Here is a 23,510-nt window from a genome sequence, read left to right as displayed (position 1 = left end):
ATTTTAGATACAAGGAAAGATTAAATAAACTGGGTTGATTCCCCCTAGACCAGAGAAGAGGTGGACCTTATTGAGGTGTTCAAAACTATGAACAGTTTAGGCAAGATAAAGGAGGATGATCTGTTTGCACGAGTCGTTATGTCAGTAACCATGGGTCACAATTTCAAGATTGCCAGCAAGAGAGCTAGCAGTGGGATGAGGAGAACCATTTTACTCAAACAGTTGTTAGAATTTGCAATGTGCTGACTGGGGCATGGTGGAAGCAGATTTCAAAACAGAGCTGGATATATATTTGAAATTGTTAAATTTAGAGAGCCACAGAGTTAGAGCTAGAGAAGGGTAGTGGCTGGGTAGCTCTTTGGGGAGCCACTGCAGAAACAGTGGGCTGCATTGCTGCCGTCTTTACTATAAAATTCTAGGATTCCATAATATATTTAATGGCCCACAATCTACAGCTTCCCACAATAACAAATTCCACACATTCACTTCCCGCTGAAATTCCCCTTCATTTCTATTAAGTGGGCAATCCATGACTCAGATAAATGCACACTGATCATAGATTCTCCCACATGGGGAAATAACCTTTTCCAAATCTACCTTGTAATAATTCCTTGGGAGTCATCTATGTTTCAGTGAGGTTTCTTCTCATTCTTCTAAATTATGATGAATACAGGCCCAACCTACTGAACTTCTCCCAAGAAAATCTCTCTATACTTGTAATCAACTGAGTAAACCTTTCCAGATTGCCTCCAACACCAGTGTTCCTTTGCTTAGATAACAGGACCAAGACTGTTTATAGCATTCCAGAACTGATCTGACTGGAGTGTTGTAAAGCATTAGCTTTATTTGTATACACTATTCTCTTTGAAACAAAAACCAACGGTACACTGCTGAACTTGTATGCTGGCTTTTTTTAACGTTTCATGCACAGGCCTCCCAAATTCCCCTGTACTGCAGTTTTTTAAACTCTTAGGTATTACTTCTCACTAGAAATCGGTGGTCTGCAACAACTGTTCAAGATAAAAAGAAGCTTCGCATAAAATAACTGTCATTTCTTTTTAAACACTAAAATCAAGAGAAATATTTCACATAAAAATAAAGCCATTAGAGTTCCAAATATAATAGCCACAGCAGAAAAAAAAACAGACTGGACATCTGCTTTCCAAAGATGATAAAATTCAATCACACACAAGCTGAACATATAACTTGTGTAAAGGAATGGCATGGACTGGGATGACCTTATACAGCTTTATAAATCATGAGGGGCATAGACAGGATGAATATCCAAGGTCTTTTCACGAGGGTAGGGAAGTCCAAAAATACAGGTTTAAGATGAAAGGAGAAAGATTTACAAAGGGACCTGAAGGGCAACTTTATCCAGACAGAGGGTTGAGAGTGTATGGACCAAAATGCCAGGAGGAGGAGGCCGGTATAGACAATAGACAATAGGTGCAGGAGTAGGCCATTCGGCCCTTCGAGCCAGCACCACCATTCATTATGATCATGGCTGATCATCCACAATCAGTATCCTGTTCCTGCCTTATCCCCATAACCCTTGATGCATCTATCTTTAAGAGCTCTATCTATCTCTTTCTTGAAACTATCCAGGGAATTGGCCTCCACTGCCTTTGGGGCAGAGCATTTCATATATCCACCACTCTCTGGGTGAAGAAGTTTCTCCTCAACTCTGTTCTAAATGGCCTACCCCTTATTTTTAAACTGTGTCCTCTGGTTCTGGACTCCCCCATCAACGGGAACATACTTCCTGCCTCCAGACTGTCAAATCCCTTAACAATCTTATATGTCTCAATCAGATCCCCTCTCATCGTCCTAAACTCAAGTCTATACAAGCCCAGTCGCTCCAATCTTTCAACATATGATAGTCCCGCCATTCCGGGAATTGACCTCGTGAACCTACGCTGCACTCCCTCAATAGCCAGAACGTCCTTCCTCAAATTTGGAGACCAAAACTGCACACAATACTCCAGGTGCGGTCTCACCAGGGCCCTGTACAGCGGCAGGAGGACCTCTTTGCTCCTATACTCAATTCCTCGTGATGTAGGCCAGCATGCCGATGTACAACTACAATATTTAAAAGACATGAATAGAAAGGCCTTAAGAGGGATATGGGCCAAGTGCTGGCAAATGGGACTAGATCAGTTTAGTATATATGTTCAATGCAGAAGAGTTGGACTGAAGGGTCTCTTTTTGAGACATACAACTGTGCCTCAACCAAGCACTGGAATTTTAAGTCATCATTGAATGGTAGAGCAAATTTAAAGGATGGAATTGCCTCCTTCAGCTCCTATGTCTCGTAGAAAACTGACGACACTGGATATTTGGGCCACTAGCAACCTCTTGGTCTCATCAAAGCATGGGTTAATCAAACTAAGTCCACGCTTTACTAAAATCAACACAAGGGGAATAACTAGGTTTATCGTAGACTCAATGCAAACAAAATTTATGATAAAATGTTATTCATTGTAAACATCAGCAATTATTGCAAAGATGGATTTTTCTTTAATTAAGCGTAAAAAAATCTGGCGCCAAAACTGGCAATAAATTTCTTACATTACAAGCTTTGAAAAAAAGACTTCAGTAAGTCAAAGTTTAAACATATAAAGATCCTGTGATTTATTTCTTCTGAAATTCAAAATGCCCAGATGCAGGAGCAAGTACTAAGAGTTATTTAAGGCAGCAACTCAACGCACAGCATGCAACAGGACAAATGTTAGACTATAAAGCTGCTTTTTGTTTCAAGTGACGAAGCTTCCTTTAGTGGTCCATCTTAAAGTCATTTAAACAAACAATATCGAGCAGCAAGATTTCACAGAAAACAAGATTCTTGGTTTAAATTAGATTCAGGTCTTCAGATTAAACAAAAAAAAATTAACTTTCACTGCAAATGCAAAAAGTTGCTCTTATAATTTGAATTCGGACTTGCAATATAAATTGTTGTAACAAACCTGGGTGGAGAGGTAATGATGTCTCAAATCAAAGGCATTAATAAACTAAGTGCATTTGATATATTTTGCATTTAATCAACAGGGTCCTAAACCCATAACATGCTCTTGACCGGACAGCCTAGCAAATTAATAAATACCAGAAAATTATGCTTTCATATAATTATAATCAATTTTTTTTAGCTTGCTAATTACATTAAAGAGCTTGTTGATTCTAGATACACTAATATGGTTCTATTAATTTTTTTGTTGTAATCTCACTGTTTATAAATTCCAAGAACATCAGCAAAATATATCAGACAACCTGTAAACAAATGTAAGTTACTGTCAAATGCAAGAATCTGAAGCACGCACACAGGCACATACAAACTGGTAATGGGGATGAGACAGTAAGATGATAAGAAGCACAGATTCAAAATAAAGGTCAAAGTCTGAAATGTTATGTATGAGTGATCCAGTAAAACAAGATTTTTATTTACGGAATTTAAATTAGGAAAGTGTTTGAAACTCTCAAAGTCTTCGCGAAAAATATTCTTTTTAACGTGGGAAAACACCAGTAATGCTGCAAATCATTTTGAGAGCAAATTTATCGGTAGAAATCAAAATAATACGCGAGCATTTGATTCATACTACAGCATATGCTTATAAAAGAGCTTTACAAAATAAAACTTCTCAGAAGAATCAAAAGTATACTTTGTTAAATTGGCTATTCCTGGGTTTATGTTAATCAGGCTTGGTGATCTTGTTTCTAGTCAAGATGGTCTATGGCTAGAAGGGGAACTTGAAAGTGGTTCTGTTCTCGTGCATTTGTTCTCAATGATCTTCTAAGTGACAGGTTACAGATCTGGAAGATGCTATTTAAGAAATCCGGATGTGTTGCTGCAGTGCATTTTGCAGATGATTAAAACTACTGCTGCACTGTGTGATGCTGCTGAAGGAAGTGAATTCTGAAGTTGATGGATGGATTGTCAATCAAATGGGCCTGCTTCGTTCTGGATAGCACTGAGCTTCATGAATAGTGCCGAAGATGAAATCTATCCAGGGAAGTGGAGAGTGTTCTACCACTATCCTGACTTACATCTTGTAGATGATGGACAGGAATTAGGAATTCAAAAGTGAGTTACCCTTTGCAATATTCTTAGCCTGACCTGCTCTGGTAGCCACAGAGCTTGTACAGCTGGTCCAGTTCGATTTCTGCTTAATGAATGTTCATAGTGGAGATTCAACAATATCATGTCGATGGGGAGTGTGGGGGTTTGGGCATACTCTAGAGGGACAGCACCTCATTTTCAATTTACTCACTTGCAACCTTCAGGACTCACCACTGAGGTCATCAATGTCAGATTACAAATAGCATCCTCCTTGTCAATTACTCATTTCTCCCATCCACCCCTACTTAGCCCCCAATTGAGTGTCTTGTTTGCATTTTTTTGTTCTCAGTAAGCTGACATATCTTCTGCTATTAACCGCTACCAGTAACAGTTAAAATTTTGTCTATACCTCTTCCTTACTCTCATTATCACTCCCTTCGCCTTTTGGTCTGGAGTTCCTTTACCACCCCTTCTGCTTGCTCCTCTGCCCCTGTTGCTACAGCATTAAACTCATTACTATTCCAACTTCTAGTTGGAGAGTCATAGTGGCCTCAAAACATGAACTCATTTCGCCCACCATAGAGTCTGTCAGACCCACTGAGTTTCTCCAGCAATTTCTAGCTTTATTTGGTTAGATTCTCTCTTGTTGAAGAGGTTTCTGCCTGACACTTGTGTGGAGTGAATGTTGTTCACTACTCATCAGTCAACTGAACACTATCCAAGTCTTATCTTTAATCGCTTTAGTTTCTAGGGAATTGCAAATAGTGGTAAACAATGCATAGTTATCAGTACATAGCTCCATTTCTTATCTTTGGATGTAAGGAAGGTCATTAATAAAGCAGCTGATGATTGGGCCTAAGACACTATTCAGAGAAATTCTTTTAATGATACCCTGGGAGTGAACTAATCGACTTACAACACCACAACCATATTTGTGTTACATGTGACTCTAACCAGCAGAAGATATTCCCTTTGATTCCAGTGTTGCAAGGGCTCCTTGATGCCATGTTCAATCAAAAGCCACTCTTACATCAACAGGATCACTCTCACCGGAATCTACATTTCAGCTGTAAAGCTGAGATCTGAATTTCACACTTTAGTCAGATGGCTCGTTAACATCTGTAATTTATCTTCTACAGGAAGCAATACTTTCATGTTAGAATTAGGATTTATTGTCACATACTCAAGTACAGGAAGACAGGAGTACATTGAAAGGCGTACAAAGTTGTCATCCCTGGCACCATTTTGGTACAAAAGATACCCTGGTACAAAATCTTAGGTTCAAAATTGAAAAATAAAGAATTAAGGTAAAAGTTCAAATTTACTGTTCTTCTTAGCATAAAGAAGAAAAATAAAGAAAACAAATTATTATGTACAAGGGCTTCTTCTGGGGTGAACAGGGAAACTAATTTAAGTTGCATCTTCCTTCATTATTCATAAATGAGCCCCAGTAGTAGTTTATTTATCTGTCTATGGCACCATGAAAAATAAATTTCATTTGTTTCAGTCAAAAGAAGACCATGCTTTCCTAACTCAAGGTATTATTAGCATTCACATGTAGACTGAATTCTTGAAGGTGTGAGACAGGATGTGCAAGTTTGAAGCAATTGTTCACTCATTATTTCTATATTTATATCTCCGCCCAAATCTGACATGAGCATTGCTCAAGGCAAGCACGCCATGTTGCGAGGACTGGAACACAAAATCAAATTTTCATCTTTCAATATGTTTAATCTGTAACTACCTATTTAAACTACAGTAAAAGCAAGGATAGCAGAATTTGAATGAGCAAGCAATGGAAATGCAGACAGCATGATGAACAAACCAATAAAATATCAAAATACAAAATTAAGGAAAAAATGAAATGGAAACTAACCCTTGGTAAGATCACTGAAAGAAAACAATCAATTGAAGCATTTGGAAGATCGAATTGTTACAATTGGACTCTTTTTAAAAAGCATTAGGACGGGCATTTCCTTATCAACGAATGCGTTGTTCCCAGCCTCAGGAAAACGCAGTATATAAACTCTTGCTAACAGACTGCAGTAAAATTGGCCATTTTCCTACCTTCTGTTTCAAAACAAAATTTTCACTGGTTTCAATCAAATTGGGAGGAGGAAAAGGCGATATACATTTAATAAATACACTGCCAATTAATCAGCCAGTTGAGAAACTGCATAAAGCAACAATTTAAGGACAGCATAATAAAATGAGAGGCTGGATGAACACAGCAGGCCCAGCAGCATCTCAGGAGCACAAAAGCTGATGTTTCGGGCCTAGACCTAGGACCGAAACATCAGCTTTTGTGCTCCTGAGATGCTGCTGGGCCTGCTGTGTTCATCCAGCCTCACATTTTATTATCTTGGATTCTCCAGCATCTGCAGTTCCCATTATCACTGATACGAATTTAAGGACAGCACTAAGGTTACAAGATTTGGCGTTTTATTGATTGCAGCTCAGTGTCATCTGGTTATCAAATCTGGTAGCATTGTTTTACAAAAGTGGCCATGCCACTTTCCTGAAGGATGCGTGAGGGAGAGAGGGGAGAGGAAGGGGAAGACCAGCTCTGCAACTAGCATGAGCATCACTGATCATCTGAATGATCTTGAGCAATTCATCAGAATATAAAGTCTTAGGCCAACAACAGAAGCCTGCGACAGAAGCAGCTCAGATGACATGCCAAATTACAAATGCTGGACTAGGATGGACCTGCATCCTGCTGGCTGTCAGCAGACTAGCACTGTGCACAAAACATTTCTTCTTAGATCTGGATTTAATGCCTGACTGCTTTCTATTTTCTTCCATTTTTAAACTTAACCAAATGATTTTAACTCAACATACCAAGGGTTAGAAAGGAAAGCAAATGGTAATGTTCACTCACACGCAGCTCTGTTATTGGATGAACGACATGACGATGGAGATCGAGAACATTTCTCATCTAAGTCCCCTGGATTTATCCAGTATGCACGATATTCTTGGTTACCTTTCTTGCTGGTAGTGGTAGTGTCACACTGAAAAACATCTTCACAGCTATCACTATGTAACCGCTCTTTCTGGAGAAGTTTGTCCACCCTCTGAATAATACAGTCCAAACTTTTATCAACATTAAGCCACACCTTCTCCTACAAAAAAGGAAAAATGACAATGGTTTATAAAAAGGATCACTCAACTCCCTGGTTGCAATAGGAAAATAAAACACAATCTGAAGGTTATTATGAAGGGATAGGAATTTTGCTTTGATCTCCCTTGTAGATCAAGACATTGAGATCAAGAGACTTTGAATCTCAATCCCCTTTTCGGTCTCCCTTCATTGCCTAGCTGAAGCATGGAAACAATGTTTTGGCGTTCTTATTCGCATTTCCACAATTGCTAGCCTATGTCAATAGGCTAGCCACTCCAAGAATTGAAATCGTAACTTGTTTCAGATCTTGTACACATTTTGTAGCATTTTCTGTTCCTCTTTCTTCAGTCAACCTGAGATTGAGGATGGCAAATTAGGAAGTAAACGTTGCAGTTCAGTATGCCTATGCATTACAATTTTACAAAAATTAGTGCTTTAGTTGAAACAGTTGAGCTCAGATGAACAGGGAAAGGCATCACAAATTCATAGCTGAAGAAATAACGCAAACTCTAAATTACATTTGTCCAATGATCTGAAATTCTTGAAGTGTTGTGTATGTTTTCTTTTATTAAATTATAGTGTTAAATGTTAAATAAAAGGGGAGAATAACAGATTTACATAAAGATATTATAAAAAGCATGTGCAATGGCATTTATATAGTCATACAGCACAGAAACAGACCTACAGGGAAGGTGATACAATTCCAGTTGTTTGAGATATTTGACAGGTAAAACTAATCATTTTGATGCTGTTTTATTTTTGAATACATACATACACAGGTGAGATTCTTGTGTGCGCTCATCTATACATTTAAAAAATATAAGTGAGACAGGGCAAGTGAGAGAACAGTGCTAATAAAACTGGATTTCGAGATCAAGGCAGTCAATGCGTATGCAGCAGAAAATTCTTCACAAAAGAATTCCTGGCAGTATTTGTAGATACAATCTATTTAGTCTGGTTGAAAAGTGGTGGAAAATTCACTTACAATGATATGTACGAGCATTAGGTATTTGGTTTGTTTGTTGCTTGTTTATTTTTTAAGCTATTTTAAATGTTTATAAATAATTTCCACCATAATTTTCAGAGAATTTATTGCTTCATTTCAACTCCTATAATTTGAAGTCAATTTTCAAAGACAAATGTAAAGTTATGGGGAAAGAGTAGCCAAGTGGGATTAATTTGATAGCTCTTCCAAACAACTATCACGAGCAAGACAGATCAATTGGTGTCCTTCTGCATTCATCATCATAGAATCCTTAGAGTGTGGAAACAGGCCCTTTGGCCCAAACGGTCCATACCAACCCTCAGAGCATACCACCCAGACCCATCCCCCACCTAATCTACACATCCCTGAACACTACGGGCAATTTAACACATCTTTGGACTGTGGAAGGAAACTGGAGCACCTGGAGGAAACCCACACAGACACAGGGAGAATGTGCAAACTCCATATAGACAGTCACCCATGGGTGGAATCGAACTCAGGTCCCTAGCGCTGTGAGGCAGCAGTGCTAACCACTGAGTCACTGTGTTGCCCATATCATATCGGCTAAATTTTTCACTCTGCTTCCATCAAGGCTAAATGATTGAGGATTGAAGAAGTCATCAGCTGAAATATAAACAGTTCATTCTGCTACAAAACTAAGGATCAATAATTTTAATAAAAGCTGTTGGGTGAAAAAAGCTCTGGTGACACTTCTAAAAATTATTTTGTTCTGTAATACGGTTACCTTTTTATCGCTAATGACTTGCAGAATGCATGCTGATTTAATATAAAGGATGGAATTAATTCATTTTAATGGCAGATAAACCAGAGTCATAATAATGGCAGTCCACAGCACAGTAAAAGGACCTTCATTCCATTGAATTTGTGCCTATCAACACCAAGCACCTAACTATTCAGGGGCGACATTGTAGAGGTTTAAAAAAAATCATGAAAGGCAGAGATAAGGTGAACTGCAAAGTTACTTTCTCTAGGGTAGGGGAGTTCAAAACTAAGGGGTACATTTTTAAGGTCAGAGGAGAAAGATTTAAAAAGGGACCCTAGGGGCAATGTTTTCACATGGCAGACGGTTCGTACATGGAATGAAATGCCAAAGGAAATGGTATATGCAAATACAACATTTAAAAGACATTTGGACAGGTACATGAACGGGAAAGGTTTAGTGATATGGGCCAAATGCAGGCGAATGGGATTAGTTTAATTTGGGAAACTCGGTCATCATGGATGAGTTGGACTGAAGGGTGTGTTTGTATGGTGTATGACTCTAATCATGACATTACTATATATATCTGCCGCCTTTGTCCTTCTAGATGGGTCTGGTCGGTGGTTTGGAAGGCATTGTCCAAGGAACCACAGTGAGTTGATGTTATGTGGGGTACCACAACCCAGAATGCAGCGTAACCAATATTAACAAACTTCAGCTCATTTGCAACCTTTTCTCAGACTTACCCACTCCTCCTCATGCCAACCAACGTGTAGGGAAGAACGGCTATTCCTGCCTGTCCACTTGGCCATGAGTGTATCCTGGTCATTTCTCAGCATCACTTGATCTGCTTCTCCTGATGGGGATGATTTAGAAGCGATATAATTGGGTCTGGCAGCGTTAAGGGCTTCAACTGCATTCGCCAGCAACTTGCAGTCACAAACAGTGACAAGCTGCCTTGTCTAAGTAAAGAGAAAAAATGACAAGAAGGAAAAATAAATAACTAAGATAATACTTTTATATCTAAAGAACAGTCATAATTCATACTGCAGTATTCTATACTGGGGAGTGGGGCAGGGAGACAGTATTGATCGCCCCTGACCTCACTGAACATGATATGTTCTTATGTCTCCATAAAGAAGCATCAAAGCATGCATTTTTCAAAGACCCTTTATTGCATATGTGGAAAAGGAAGCAATGTCATTGGAGGAGCGTGTGTGTATTTTCATGGTTATCTTTACTACCAGTCAGGGCAATGTAAATTCTTGGGTGATGGTTGCTGACTGATTTTCTAAGGACACTTGTGATATGAGCAGCTGTTCATCTCCCAAATTACAGAGTTTAATCATAGGATACTGCAAGCCATGCACACTTTTTAATTTTTCGCAATGTCTAACAAGCTGTCAGCAATTCTTATCAGCCTCTCTTTCCTTGAATCCTCTCTTCAACTGGTTGGGACTGTAAAAAAATGTACCCTAAGGAAAGAGGAAAAAAGATTGATCAAAGAACCCATGCATAGGTTTGATCACTAGAGATGGTTAAAAATGTAGCTAAATGAAAGGGCCATGCAGTATTGTAGTTTTACAACAGTGGTACAATAATCAATAATAAAAGCTTACTTACCTTGTCTGCCAAAATAGCAAGTGTTCTTTCAAGGCCATTTGCCGATCTCTCCTTGGCTGCTCTCGACAGTCGTTCTGCATAATAACTGACTTGCGTTTTAAGGGTATTAATGCTTGCTATAATCTCTTTAGCTCTTATTATGTCTTGTGGTATGTATAGTATAGATTGGGAGCTAGATGATGAACTGTAAGAAAGAAGATTCACATCGCTTAGGAAATTATAAATTCAAATACAAATGGCAATTCAGATGCATTTTCTTCCTCTCTCTATCTCCACCGTCTCCTAATCTAATTTGGCAATTCACATGATCACAAAACTGCCAAACTTTCCACAGCTCTGCATTCTAAAATTTTGCAGCTTTTTTCCTTTCCTGCTACACATCAAGAGCAAGACAGTGACCAAATCATTGATGATACATTGTAGTGGGGAAGCTGCTTCAGCTTTTCATGAAGTTCATTCATGGAATGATGGTGTCGCTGGCTAGGCAACATTTATTGTCCATCCCTAACTGCCCAGAGGGCAGTTGCACATCAACCACATTGCTTTGGGTCTGGAGTCACATGTAGGCCAGACCAAGTAAGGATGGCAGTTTCTTTCCCCAAAGGACATTAGTGAACCAGATGGGTTTTTCCGACAATCGACGATGGATTCATGGTTATCATTAGAGTCTTAATTCCAGATATTTTCTGAATTGAAATTCCACCAATGCCATGGCGGGATTTGAACCCGGGTCCCCAGGATGTTTTCTGCGTCTCTTGATTAACAGTCCAGCGATAATACCACTAGGCCATTGCCCCCCCGTTTGATTACTAAACTTAATGTAAATTGGGTCAGTGGTTGATTCAACATGAGAATGATGCACAACAGGACTTTCTCAGGGCTCTCTCCTTCAAATAAAGTCAATCTTCTTTGCCCTGGACTCAGTACGGAGAAAAACCACTGTACTGATCGCACTGACCGCAATGATCAGTTAAACAAATGCCTACATCTGACAGCAAAAGATGTGCCACACAATTTGTTGCACACTTTCTCACAGGAAGTGGCATTTGAAATGTAACAAAAAAGTTCATATCCGGCATCTGAAATTCATTCAAAATATGCAAGAGTATTTTGGTGAGTTTGCAGTTGGTAGATTAGTTGAATATGAGTGACTGTGAGTCAGCTCTCATGTTGATTTGGATCAAAAAGAGTTTAAAAATAGTGTACACTTCCCAATTTAAACAAGGTTATTGTTGCATTGAAAAGGGTTTATAAACATTGTAGCATTCTTGTTTCACCTGATCCTGGACTCAATTTAGCCCAGAGTCATGAGGACCCTTAGGTTTCAGGACAAGTTCATTCTACAAAACAGTGCATCACTCTAAAAACCCAGAGTTCCACAATCGCAATTGATATATTTCATTTGCCTCTGAAAAAAATGACCCAAATAAAATTATTAATTGAAACTGGAACTCTTCTATTTAGAATAGGTTGTTCAGTATATAGTCGTCTAACTAAACTTCCCACAAATACACTAGTTGTACTCTACTACCGTAACTAGCAACAGTACTGATGAAGGACAATTACCGACAGCAACCATTGAATTCAAACCAAATAATCCAATTTACACAGAATTTTACTTTTGCTGAAAAAAAGAGACATTTTGTCAAAGCTTCTCATAACGCGCTCAACAGGACATTCACAAGAATATCAATGTTAAAAAAACATTTCATTCTGTACAAGAAGGGTTTGTTGTTTGGTTGACAAATGGACTCTGATGGTAGAAGCATTGCCATGGAGAATGCACCTGTTAGACCATGACTGACAGTTAACTCCAAGCTTTAAATTTAAATCAGGCATACTACTCAATGCCTTGACCAATCTGAGTCAACGAGCTAGCAGATATCACAAGATTTTGCTAAGTTGAAACCGGCAGGATTCCTACATATTCTGTCTGCAAAGGGCAGGGCCCTGTGGATTAATATATTTAGTGTGCAACACGCACAACTATACGGTGCACCTATGACCCTGAAAATCTTGAACTGGTTGTCAAATGTAATTCAGAGCACACTTGGGATTATTTACTGAATGTTATCAAATTGTGAAATCAAATACATGTTGGACTCCTTTTAATATTAAAAAGATGGATGTGGATGGCTTGGGTTTGGTCAGTAGCTTGTCAGTGGAAGGGATCCAGTGTGTTGCAGTCAGTCAACTGATTCACTGCCTACATACCTAGCAAATACTGAAATTAATATGTCCCATTATTCATTATCATAATAGGTAGAATCCCTTTTTGGCCTGACAGCAGTATCCTGTTAGTGGCTGAAACCATTTGTGTTGCTACTGGATGGTAGCAGTGAGAAACAACTCACTTCAGATGCTGCTCAACCTTTTAAGACACAGGTAGTTCTGCCATAATGCACATTTTGCTAACCTGAGTTGGCTGTAACTCGATTGGTGAATAGTGGATGCTGTTTGAATAATGCAATCTTTCTGCTATGCAGGCATAGCAATTTCCCTTTAATGTGATTTTTTTAGTGGCAATTTCCTATAACGTGAGGCACACAAGAACACTATCATCATGTTATTGGAGAACTACCTGTCTCTTAACTGAAGTTTGATTGGGCACTTTCAGGATCCAAAGTGGCAGTTTTAGACTCAATCAAAATTTCCATAATATAGGAGTAATAATCTGACTAAGGTAGCAATTTTCTCTGAGAATGGATTTGATACATGCAATTGGAGCACACGAACAGTATAGTATTAGATTAATTTGAATATTGCTGAAAATAAATCTATTTTATTTGAGAACAACATTGAAGCAATGACATTCTGCATTCCCTTTCTACACTTCTCCACAACACTGACTGCTCAAACTTAGTCTGCGTTGCAAGAGGATACAGACGGATACCAGGGAAGGTTCCAACACAGGAGGGTATAAACTGATAAAGAACATACCAGTCGGTTGATGCTCCTCGTGGTAGCTGATTAAAAGTGGATTAGGAACAAACTACTACATAAAGATGCATGAACTGATAGAGCTTTGACAAGAGAAGAAATTAATAAAAATTTGAATGTGTACTGACAGACTGTTTGAGACATATACTGAAGTGACTGAATTAAGTTCTTCCCAGATATAACTGCTTCCTTTCCACACATGCACGAAGAATGGCTTCAAGTCTTTTCATTAGTTGGAAAAACTTGCTTGGTATAATCTATCCACATCGATTGATTCGTGCATAATGGTTGGTTTAAAGTCTTTTTTGGGTTGAATAATGGAATTATTCTGGACATGCAATATTACAATACAGCACTGAGACAAACAGTTGTTATTAATTAAATGGCAATATTATGCAAATCTTGTAATATTAATAAGTAACACATGGTTAAATATGGAGTTCTCAACAAACAATGATTAGTGCCCTAGCGAAGGAATTATGGTATTTTCAGTATGAACACATTTTGGTTTGAAAAGAAAATGAAACAGGACATAAAATGAACATGGAAACCAAACAATCAAGCTTAGCTGTCAACAGTTAGGAACTCACCAACCCTCCTCATACACGCTAAGGGGTAAAGAATAAACAAACAGAACAGAAACAATTGCAGAAGAGTGTTACAAGCAGTGTTGCTTATCAAAAACTAATCAGCAAATAAAACAAACTATACCTTTCAACTCAGGATGAGCAAAAACAATTTACTTAAATTTGCAAAAAAAGTGAAATGGCAATTTTGGACTAAAATAAATTAGACTAAAACTAAATTAGAATTCAAGGTTTCAGCTTGCTACCAGGGTGATAAAATCTGCAGTCTGAACAAGGCTCAAGTAATTAATTATTCACGCAAATAGATCACAATCTACCAGGATGCAAGGGTGTCTACAAAGCAATCATCAACCATGCAACTTGAAATGAAACCTTAGCCTTACTGTAATTATGGCAATTCGAAAATTGAAATTAAGTTTACAATATTCAATTCTAATCCATGGTTTTCACCTTACAGTTTCAATTTTTTTTTTAATCTTACTATTTAGACATTATCCTCATCAGCCAATGTCAGTAATTGTACATTCCAGTAGAGCACTCGTTTGAAATCAAGAGCAAGAAACATGGTTCTCGAATGAAGAGACATCAAGGCAATTGTGGTTTATCAATGGTCTCATCTAACTTTTAGAACAAGGATTAAAACCAGAAAAATTGGTTTATGGTTCAGGTATCTATTAAATAAAACCCCAATGCTACAGGAGGAGCAAATAATTACTTACAGTTTGTATAGAGTTAGCACTACAATACTAGTGATTTTCAGTGGAAATCTTAAAGCTATTTACTTAAGAAACAAGAGTTTCAATGAATCTGATACCACGTGGTAGACAAGTGGTAAATACACAAGATAAATGGTTGGCTCAGGTCCTATTTCTATCGAAGCGCTAAATTAAATTAAGAGCAGATCACTTGACTCACAGGAAATCTGACAGTGGAAAGGAAACAAATGGCACCAGTGGCTGTTTTCTGGTTTTTGATGTAAAAGATGTTGGATGGACCAACAAATTCCTCTGCTCAGCAAAATAAATGGAGGTCACACAACCTGGAGAGTTTGGTGCATTCATTTTTGTTTAAAAGGTACAGTATTTAAAATATTGCCATATTTTCTGCAGCTTGATATAATGCTACAATTATATATTTGATTTATACTGCAAAGAAGTGATCAGCACAGAAGTGTGACAAGCAAACTGTCGGTAAGCCTTATTTTCTCCCATTCGTACTTGAGTTAAGATTATTTCATTGACTTGTCTCCTTTCAAGTGCCTATAACCATACATCAGCTAATTTCCAAAAATGCTGAAGGTACAGTACCTCCTTGATTTTGACGATTTTCAGAAAACAACCACCACATGAAGGAGCAACTAATGAGCAATTTCATGCTACAATACCCAATACATCAGGAAAAGCAATATAAAACCTTGCAAACTTTAAGGATTTTAAGTTCTCTTTAACTTACTTTTTCTTTGCTTCCACAAACTTGACCAGAAGTTTTCGTAAGCCACCAGATTTGAAGGCCTGGCAGTGAGCTGCTGGCGCCCCAATAGTAATTATGTCATATGTCTGATCTGTGGCATAAAGAACACAGAGAACTACCGAGGTAATAAATGGGTGAAGTTTAACAAAAATACCCATCTGGATTTAAAGCAAGGGACTCCAACTGTCATTTTTGATCCTTTATTTGCATATATGACATAGGCATCACTCAAAGTGCCGATATTTAGTCGCAGCCCCTAATTACCCATGAGCTGACTGGCTCGGTAAGCTATTTCAGAGGGCAATTAACAGTCAACCACATTATTGTGGGTAAGGAATTACATATAGGCCAGATCAAATAAAGACTGCGGGTTTTCTTTCTGAAAGTGAATCACCTCTTCACCTCCACATACTGAGAAGTTGATGGCGAACTGATTTACTCCAAGAAAGCCTTCCCTGAAGCCGTAAAGTATGGTAGTTGGATTTCCATCGATCAGTTAGAAGTCACAACCCCGGAGCTGCCAGCCAACATTATTGGCTAACCAGTCCATGCAGCAGAAAAGGCATCCTAAGACTGTACTCCCCCTTTCCCACATTTCTAAGACACAAGAAAAAGTGCGCACTGAAAACGTGTTAAGGAATGGGGCAGTGTATTATTCCAGTCAATTGAGCTGTTAAGAACTTCACATTTGACGGGCAGACTTGCAATTATCGAAGTGAGCCCGGACGTTTAAAAGAATTATTTACCACAGTGACTAGAATGAGTTCACTTGCTACCATGTAAGGTAATTGCACAAAAAGCAAATAACATTGAAAAGCAAAATAGCATAGACGCTGGATATCTGAAGGAAAAATATTCAGATAAGTCACGATACAGTTAATTTTTCAGTTTGATGACGTTTCATCAATCTGTAACATTAATGCTTTCACTCCAGTAAGTATTTCTGGTGCTTTTTGTTTGAAAATTCATAAATCTCTAAGATGTAGCTAGAGAAATAGTTAAGGGACAAAGAAAAACAAATGGATAAGTAATCAGGCTGAAGAGGGGGAAAAGGAGGCTTGTGTAAAGCTCGAATACCAGTGTAGATTGGTTGGCCATAATGGTCCATGTGCGCTTTATAACTTCCATGCAACACAAGTTTATTATTTTGAAGCAAAAGGCTTTTGCCAGTTCTGAAGACATTCATTCAGGATAACTTCAACCAAATAAACTTTACAGTGTGAAAATGACAACATCAGTTTGTGAAATTTTCCTGATCCAAAAATATTCCATCCATGTTTCAACAATTGACTAAGTTTGAAGTATATGAAGAACAAACTATTGAGGAAAAATGTTGTTGCTTAAAACACAACTTTTCAGGAACATTAAAAAACAAGGAAGCAAAATATTTATTAATTACAGATTAAAAAGGAGGAGTTTTGTTCTTTGACTTCGAGTTCAGTTGATCAGTAGTACAATTGAAATAACAACAAATAATTGCTCAAAAGAAATTACCTGTCCCAGAGTCATCTTGAACCCGCATCCGCTGAATGTGCAAATTAGTAGGTACAAATTCTAATTTCTTCTCAGCTTTTAAACTGCTTGCCTTGAAAGATGGGCCTGTAGAATATCATTTTAAGCTAGATAAACCATCCAGTATTTTGAAATATTTATAAAAGAATCCTACTTGTCAGTCATATTTTTTAAAGTTCAAAATATTCACTCTGATATTTATGCACTGCCACACCACTACCTGCACAGCAGACTGTGAACATTGTAGAAGGGGGTAGTAGGAACTGCCGATGCTGGAGAATCTGCGATGACAAGCTATAGAGGTAGATGAACACAGCAGGCCACGCAGCATCAGAGGAACAGGGAAGCCGACGTTTTGGGTCTAGACCCTTCTTCAGAAATGGGGAAGGGAAAGAAATTCTGAAATAAATAGAGAGGGTGGGGGGAGGAGGATGGAAGGTGGATAAAGGAGCAGATAGGTGGAGAGGAGACAGACAAGTCAAGGAGGTGGGGATGGAGCCAGTCAAGCTGAGTGTAGGTGGGGAGTTGGGATAGGGGTTTGTCAGTCAAGGAACGATGGACAGGACGAGGAGGCGGAGATGAAGGTGGGGTTTGAGGTGAGAGGAGCGGCTAGGTGGGATAAAAGATGGAAAGGTTAAGGAGCCGGGGATGAGCTAGGCTGGTTTTGGGACGAGGTCAGGGATGGGGAGATTTTGAAGCTTGTGAAGTCCACTTTGAGACCACTGGGCTGCAGGGTTCCCAAGCAATATATGAGATGCTGCTCCTGCAACCATCGGGTGACATCAGTGTGGATGAGGATGCCCAGGATGGACATGTCATCCAAGGAGTGGGAGGAGAAGTTGACGTGATTTGTGACTGGGAGGTGCAGTTGTTTGTCACGAATCAAGTGTAGGTGTTCCACAAAGCGGTCGCCAAGCCTCCACATGGTTTCCCTGATGTAGAGGAGGCCACATTGGGAACAGTGGAATATACCACATTAGCATATGTGCCGGTGAACATCTGTTTAATGTGGAAGGTTTTCTTCGGGCCTGGAATGGGGGTGAGGTGTAGGGGCAGCACTTCCTGTGATTGCAGGGAAAAGTGCCAGGGTGGTGGGTTGCGAATAATGGATTCATGGAGACAGTTGTCCCTCTGGAAGACAGATAAGGGTGGTGAGGGAACAATGTCCTTGGTGGTGGGGTCGGATTGCAGGTGGGGAAAGTGGCATAGGATGAAACATTGAATCGGGAGGTTGGTGGTACTTGAGGACGAGGGGGATTCTGTCTGCCTTTGCTGTTATTGCAGAGAGGAAGTGTGAGGGATGAGTTGTGGGAAAGGCAAGAGATGCGGTCGAGGGCATTTTCAACCAGTGTGGAGGAGAAGTTGCGGTTCTTGAAAAACAAGGGCATCTGGGATATCCGGAGTGGAATGTCTTAGCTTGGGAGCAGATGCAGCGAAGGCTAAGGAATTGGGAATAGGGGAAGGTGGGTGAGAGGAGGTGTATTCTAGGTGGCTGTGGGAGTTGGTAGGCTTGAAATAGATAACAAAGTGTGAAGCTGGATGAACACAGCAGGCCAAGCAGCATCTCAGGAGCACAAAAGCTGATGTTTCAGGCCTAGACCCTTCATCAGAGAGAGGGTCCTCTCTCTGTTGAAGGGTCTAGGCCTGAAACGTCAGCTTTTGTGCTCCCGAGATGCTGCTTGACCTTATGTGTTCATCCAGCTTCACACTTTGTTATCTTGGATTCTCCTGCATCTGCAGTTCCCATTATTTCTGATAGGCTTGAAACAGATATTGCTTTCCAGGTGGTTGCCAAAGATGAAAACAGAGGTGTCCAGGAAGGAGAGAGAGATGGACCAGGCGAACTTAAGGTTGGGACGGAATGTGTTAGTGAAGTGGATGAACTGTTGAGCCCCTCGTGGGAGCATGAGGTGGCGCCGATAAGTCATCGATATAATGGAGGAAGAGGTGGAGATGGGGCCAGTGTAGCTGCAGAAGAGGGACGGTTCTACGTATCCTACAAAGAGGCAGGCATAGCTTGGGCCCATGCGGGTACCCATGGCCACCCACTTTGTCTGTAGGAAGTGGGAGGAATTGAAAGAGCAGTTGTTCAGGGTGAGGATGAGTTCGGATAAGTGGATGAGGGTGTCAGTGGAGGGGGACTGGTTGGGCCTGTGGGACAGGAAGAAGCAGAGGGCCTTTAGGCCATTGCATGGGGAATGCAAGTCTATAGGGACTGGATGCCCATGGTGAAGATAAGGTATTAGGAACCAGGGAATCAGGAGTTTTGGAGGAGGTGGAGGGTGTGGGTGGCGTCATGGTGGTATGTTCCTGGACCGCGTGGAGAAAATGAAGTCGAGATAAGTGGAAATAAGCTCAGAGTGGCAGGAGCAGGCAGAGACAATGGGTCAACCAGGGCAGTCAAGTCTGTGGATTTTGGGAAGGAGATAGAAATGGGCACTATTCAAGAGTCTGCACACAGGTGACTGATGGCAGGCCCAGGGTCTGCTGTGGGCCCAAGTATTCATCCCCCAACCCAAGACAGTGGCTCCACCTCTTGGTCCCAGCACTTCGGGCCTTCTAGTTGGAGTGGAATTCCGAATATCCTCCACTCAGGCCCCCAGTTGGGGAATGATGACATTGGAGGCTATGGGTGGGAGATTACCTGAGGTGATGAGGTTGTGGATGGTCTGGGAGATGATGTTTTGGTAGTCGGGGGTGGGGTCATGATCAATGGGTCAGTAGGAAGTGGTGTTAGAGAGCTGGTGCCTGGCCTCAGCGATGTAGAGGTCAGTGTGCCACACGATAACTGCGCGACCCTTGTCCGTGGGTTTTAATAGTCAAGTTAGGGTTGGAGCAGAGGTAGTGGAGGGCTGCATGTTCTGTGGGGAAAGAAGTTGGAGTGGGTGAGAGGTGCGGAGAAGTTGAGGTGATTGATGTCTTGATGGCAGTTGAAGATGAAGAGGTCCAGGGAGGGTAGGAGGCCTCATGATTAAAGGAGTAAGCACGGAGGCAGAGGTGGCAGAAAAATTGTTCAAAGTCCAAGCATGAGCAGTATTCCTTGATGGAGCGGGATAAAGGGTAGTCCTTTACTGAGGACTGACTGTTCGTCCTCAGTGAAGGGGAGGTGTACAGCCTTGTAGAAGGGTGCATGGGAAATGTGACCTGAGTCAGTGTGATGGGACATGTCATAAGATCATCAAGCCACTAACATTGTGTGGACAACAACAACGCTCCAAGGAGAGGACATCAATTACAGATTCTACATGACTTGTTTGCCAGTTCCTGTGGCAATAGAGGATTGATAACTGGGACAGGGCTGTCACTATTCAAGAGTCTGCACACAGGTGACTGATGGCAGGCCCAGGGTCTGCTGTGGGCCCAAGTATTCATCCCCCAACCCAAGACAGTGGCTCCACCTCTTGGTCCCAGCACTTCGGGCCTTCTAGTTGGAGTGGAATTCCGAATATCCTCCACTCAGGCCCCCAGTAACTTGTCTGCATGGATTTACTGAGTCAAGCTCACCTATGGTCCATTATTAACACCCTAATCTTCACTTATATACTCCCTATGTCATTTGCCATGGGACACCTTTATCATCTGTTCTATTTGCTCTTCCTCTCTACCTTTTCCTCACCATAAAACCCTTTACTTATCCTGTTGCTTTCAGTTCCAAACAGGAATCAGACTGGACTTGAAACACTGACTGTTCCTCTCACTCCACAAACAGCCAGACGGAGGTGGGAACAGAGGCATCTTTGGGCCGCAAACAACTCTCTGAACTTAGGTTGACTCACATTCTCTTGGCTGAGGAACCACATACCAGAGGATAACCACTTTTGTGACCAACAACAGAAAAATTTTGTAGCTTGGAATGTTAAACAGTTGCAACAGGTTGAGCCATGATGCTTTAATAAAAAGGCAGAGCAGTATCAGAGATGGAAAGACAAGCTTTCTGGATTCCAATAGTTAGTGAGACTCTCTGCTCTGCATGCCCAAAGGTCTGTGGCAAGATGTTTCAGAGGCATATCACTGCAGCAATGTACGGGACTTGCGATCTCCGCGCAATGTTTGTCAAATGGCCACATCCCCTTCTTCAGTCAGGCTCTGACTGCAAAATAGGTAGTACTTCCTGTTCCTGAATATACCAACTGATATGCAAATATAACTGAAAGGTTTAACAATGCTACCTGTCAATTAGGCATCAAAATATTCCATAATGTAGGCCAACCTTTATATTGATGCAGCTCTGTTAAATTCTCCTGGTAATTTATTATGAGGGTCTGATACTGAGTAACAATTTGTTTTCGAAGATTCTCCCAGCAGGGAGATAGCTCGCCTAGGTCATCTAGTTCACATATCCTGTAAGAAAGCCAAGATCAATCACAAGTCAGAAGAAAATATTTTCCAACAACAAAGCATCAGTACAACTTTATAGATTATAGATTCATAGAGTCATACATCATGGAATGAGACCCTTAGCTTCTAGAAGTTAAACACAGAAAAGAGTTTCCAAATTGACCAACAGACATTTCATTTTACAATCAATTTGCTAGCTCTAACAAATAGAATCACATCTAATTTGTCCAATTTACTCAGTCACTTTGGTGTATTTTGAAAGGAAAATGGTCTTTCTTAAAACATTAAGGAACCATCCAAGTGTTTATTGCTTTAAAAGACTATTTGGAAAATCCCTTGTTATTGGCTAACAGACTACCTTTAGTTCCGGAACTATTTTAACTCTGTTTCTTTAAAAGCAATGGCATGGGTGTGGTATCAAGATGACTATGGATGCAGTGGTCACAAAGAATTCCAACCCTTAAACCTTTTGAATTCAGTGCTGAAGGGCCCCAGTTATGCAAGTAGTATATTATATATTCAGAAATTGCAGAAAGTGCTGCAAGACCATTATAACTAAAAAAGTGATCTGCACCATCAAAACCATCAGAGGAGGTAAATATTTAATGTTAAATTTTCTGCAAATTATAATGAGCCAGGGAAAAACAAGAAATCATTTACAACCATGATCTTGCCTCTTCTCCAAAGCATGGAGCTTCATGCCAAATTAATGTAATTAATTTTTTGTGATAACTTACTAATGTCTGAACTCTCTTCTGCCTTTCATTGTTGAATGAATTTAGTGGTTTAGCCCACTTAGAGCACAATTCTTCTTACCACCATTTGCACTAGCTTCCTTCGGTGAGTGGCAAACAACGTAAGGCCCAAAAAGTAACTAAAATCCTCTTGCAGCAAACAGGCAGATAAATTAAAATCAGATAGCCTTCCTACAATCACCCATTTTAGTGATGACAAGGCCTGCTCTGGGCTATCCTCAAATTAACCTTTAAATTCATTCTCCCTAAATTTACACTGAATGCTTTTAAACTAATTTAGCTCAAAGTCCCAGAACAGAACATCTCTCCAGTGTGCACTACTACAAGGGCTGCAGATGTTATAGTTTCAATCTTTGGTTTCAATCTTAGGTAAACCCACCTGCTGCTTTATAATCTTGCCTCCAAGCTGTTAACTTCCAAAGGCAAACATCACACCATTTCTTTAATTGTAAAAGACTCCAGATAAATCTTATTTTTACAGTAAATATTACATTGCACAAGTAGAAGGTACATTCTAAAACACATCAGTGGTGTACTAAACATTCAGAATAATTATTCACATGGATTATTGTTATAGAAAAAGTATAAACACATTATAACAGGCATGTTCAATTGAATTAGAATTAAAATTAGGTTTTATTATCAAATGTACTTAAGTACAGGAATACAAGAATACGAGTACACAAAGTTGCCATTCCCTGCCCCAACAAGATAGCTAGGTACAAACCTTTAGGTACAAAGTAGTAAAACAAAGAAATAAGTTAAAACTTTTCTGCAAAGTCTGCATAGTACAATGTAGAAAAATAAAATAAAGTTAAAAGTGAGTGTAGAAGTTTAAGGTGACAGGAGAAAGATTTAAAGGGATCCAAGCAGCAACACTATCATAGAGGGGGCTTCATATTTGGAATGAACTGACAAAGCAAGTGGTAGACGCTGGTACAATTATAATATTCAAAATACATTTGGACATGTACCTATGAGAGGTTTAGGAGGATGGTAAATGCAGAGGAACGGGGCTAATTCACATTAGGAAACCTGGTCGGCAAGTTGGGCTGAAGGTCCTGTCTCTGCACAGTATGCCTCAATGACTCAACAGTACAGTGGATGAATGGGCTGAAAAATGGCAGATGGGCTTTAATTCAGATAAATGAGGGCAGGGCTTACAGTCAATAGTAGGGCTCTCGGAAGTGTCGAACAAGAGATCTAGGGGTACGGTTCCTTGAAAGTAGTGTCACAGGTTAAAAAGGGTGGTGAAGGCAGTGTATGGCTCACTGCATTCATCGGTCAAGACGTTAAGAACAGGAGTTGGAATGTTATGTTACAACTATACAAAACATTGGCGAGACCACATTTGGAGTACTATGTACAATTCTGGTCATCCTGTTATTAAACTTGAAAGGGTGC

At 40.0% G+C, this 23,510-nt stretch overlaps 1 protein-coding gene across 13 annotated transcripts in view; it reads right to left on the bottom strand.

Annotated features, from left to right (window-relative positions):
- Nucleotides 1–23,510, bottom strand: part of LOC125453079 (inositol polyphosphate-4-phosphatase type I A) — a 159,691-nt gene that overhangs the window by 38,510 nt on the left and 97,671 nt on the right. For 8 of the 13 annotated variants that reach the window (XM_048532169.2, XM_059646775.1, XM_048532164.1 and 5 more), the window contains 7 exons: nucleotides 21,224–21,354; nucleotides 16,996–17,100; nucleotides 15,484–15,592; nucleotides 14,035–14,052; nucleotides 10,505–10,688; nucleotides 9,628–9,843; nucleotides 6,936–7,176 (listed from right to left, as the gene is read on the bottom strand). In XM_048532169.2, coding sequence (XP_048388126.1) covers nucleotides 6,936–7,176; nucleotides 9,628–9,843; nucleotides 10,505–10,688; nucleotides 14,035–14,052; nucleotides 15,484–15,592; nucleotides 16,996–17,100; nucleotides 21,224–21,354 — 1,004 coding nt within the window. The remainder of the gene's footprint in view (nucleotides 1–6,935; nucleotides 7,177–9,627; nucleotides 9,844–10,504; nucleotides 10,689–14,034; nucleotides 14,053–15,483; nucleotides 15,593–16,995; nucleotides 17,101–21,223; nucleotides 21,355–23,510) is intronic. The other 5 variants (XM_048532170.1, XM_048532171.1, XM_048532173.2 and 2 more) reach the window with 3 other exon arrangements.

The sequence above is a fragment of the Stegostoma tigrinum genome, chromosome 6 (assembly GCF_030684315.1).
Source record: "Stegostoma tigrinum isolate sSteTig4 chromosome 6, sSteTig4.hap1, whole genome shotgun sequence".
NCBI lineage: Eukaryota > Metazoa > Chordata > Chondrichthyes > Orectolobiformes > Stegostomatidae > Stegostoma > Stegostoma tigrinum.
This window is presented reverse-complemented; position numbering and strand designations above follow the sequence as displayed.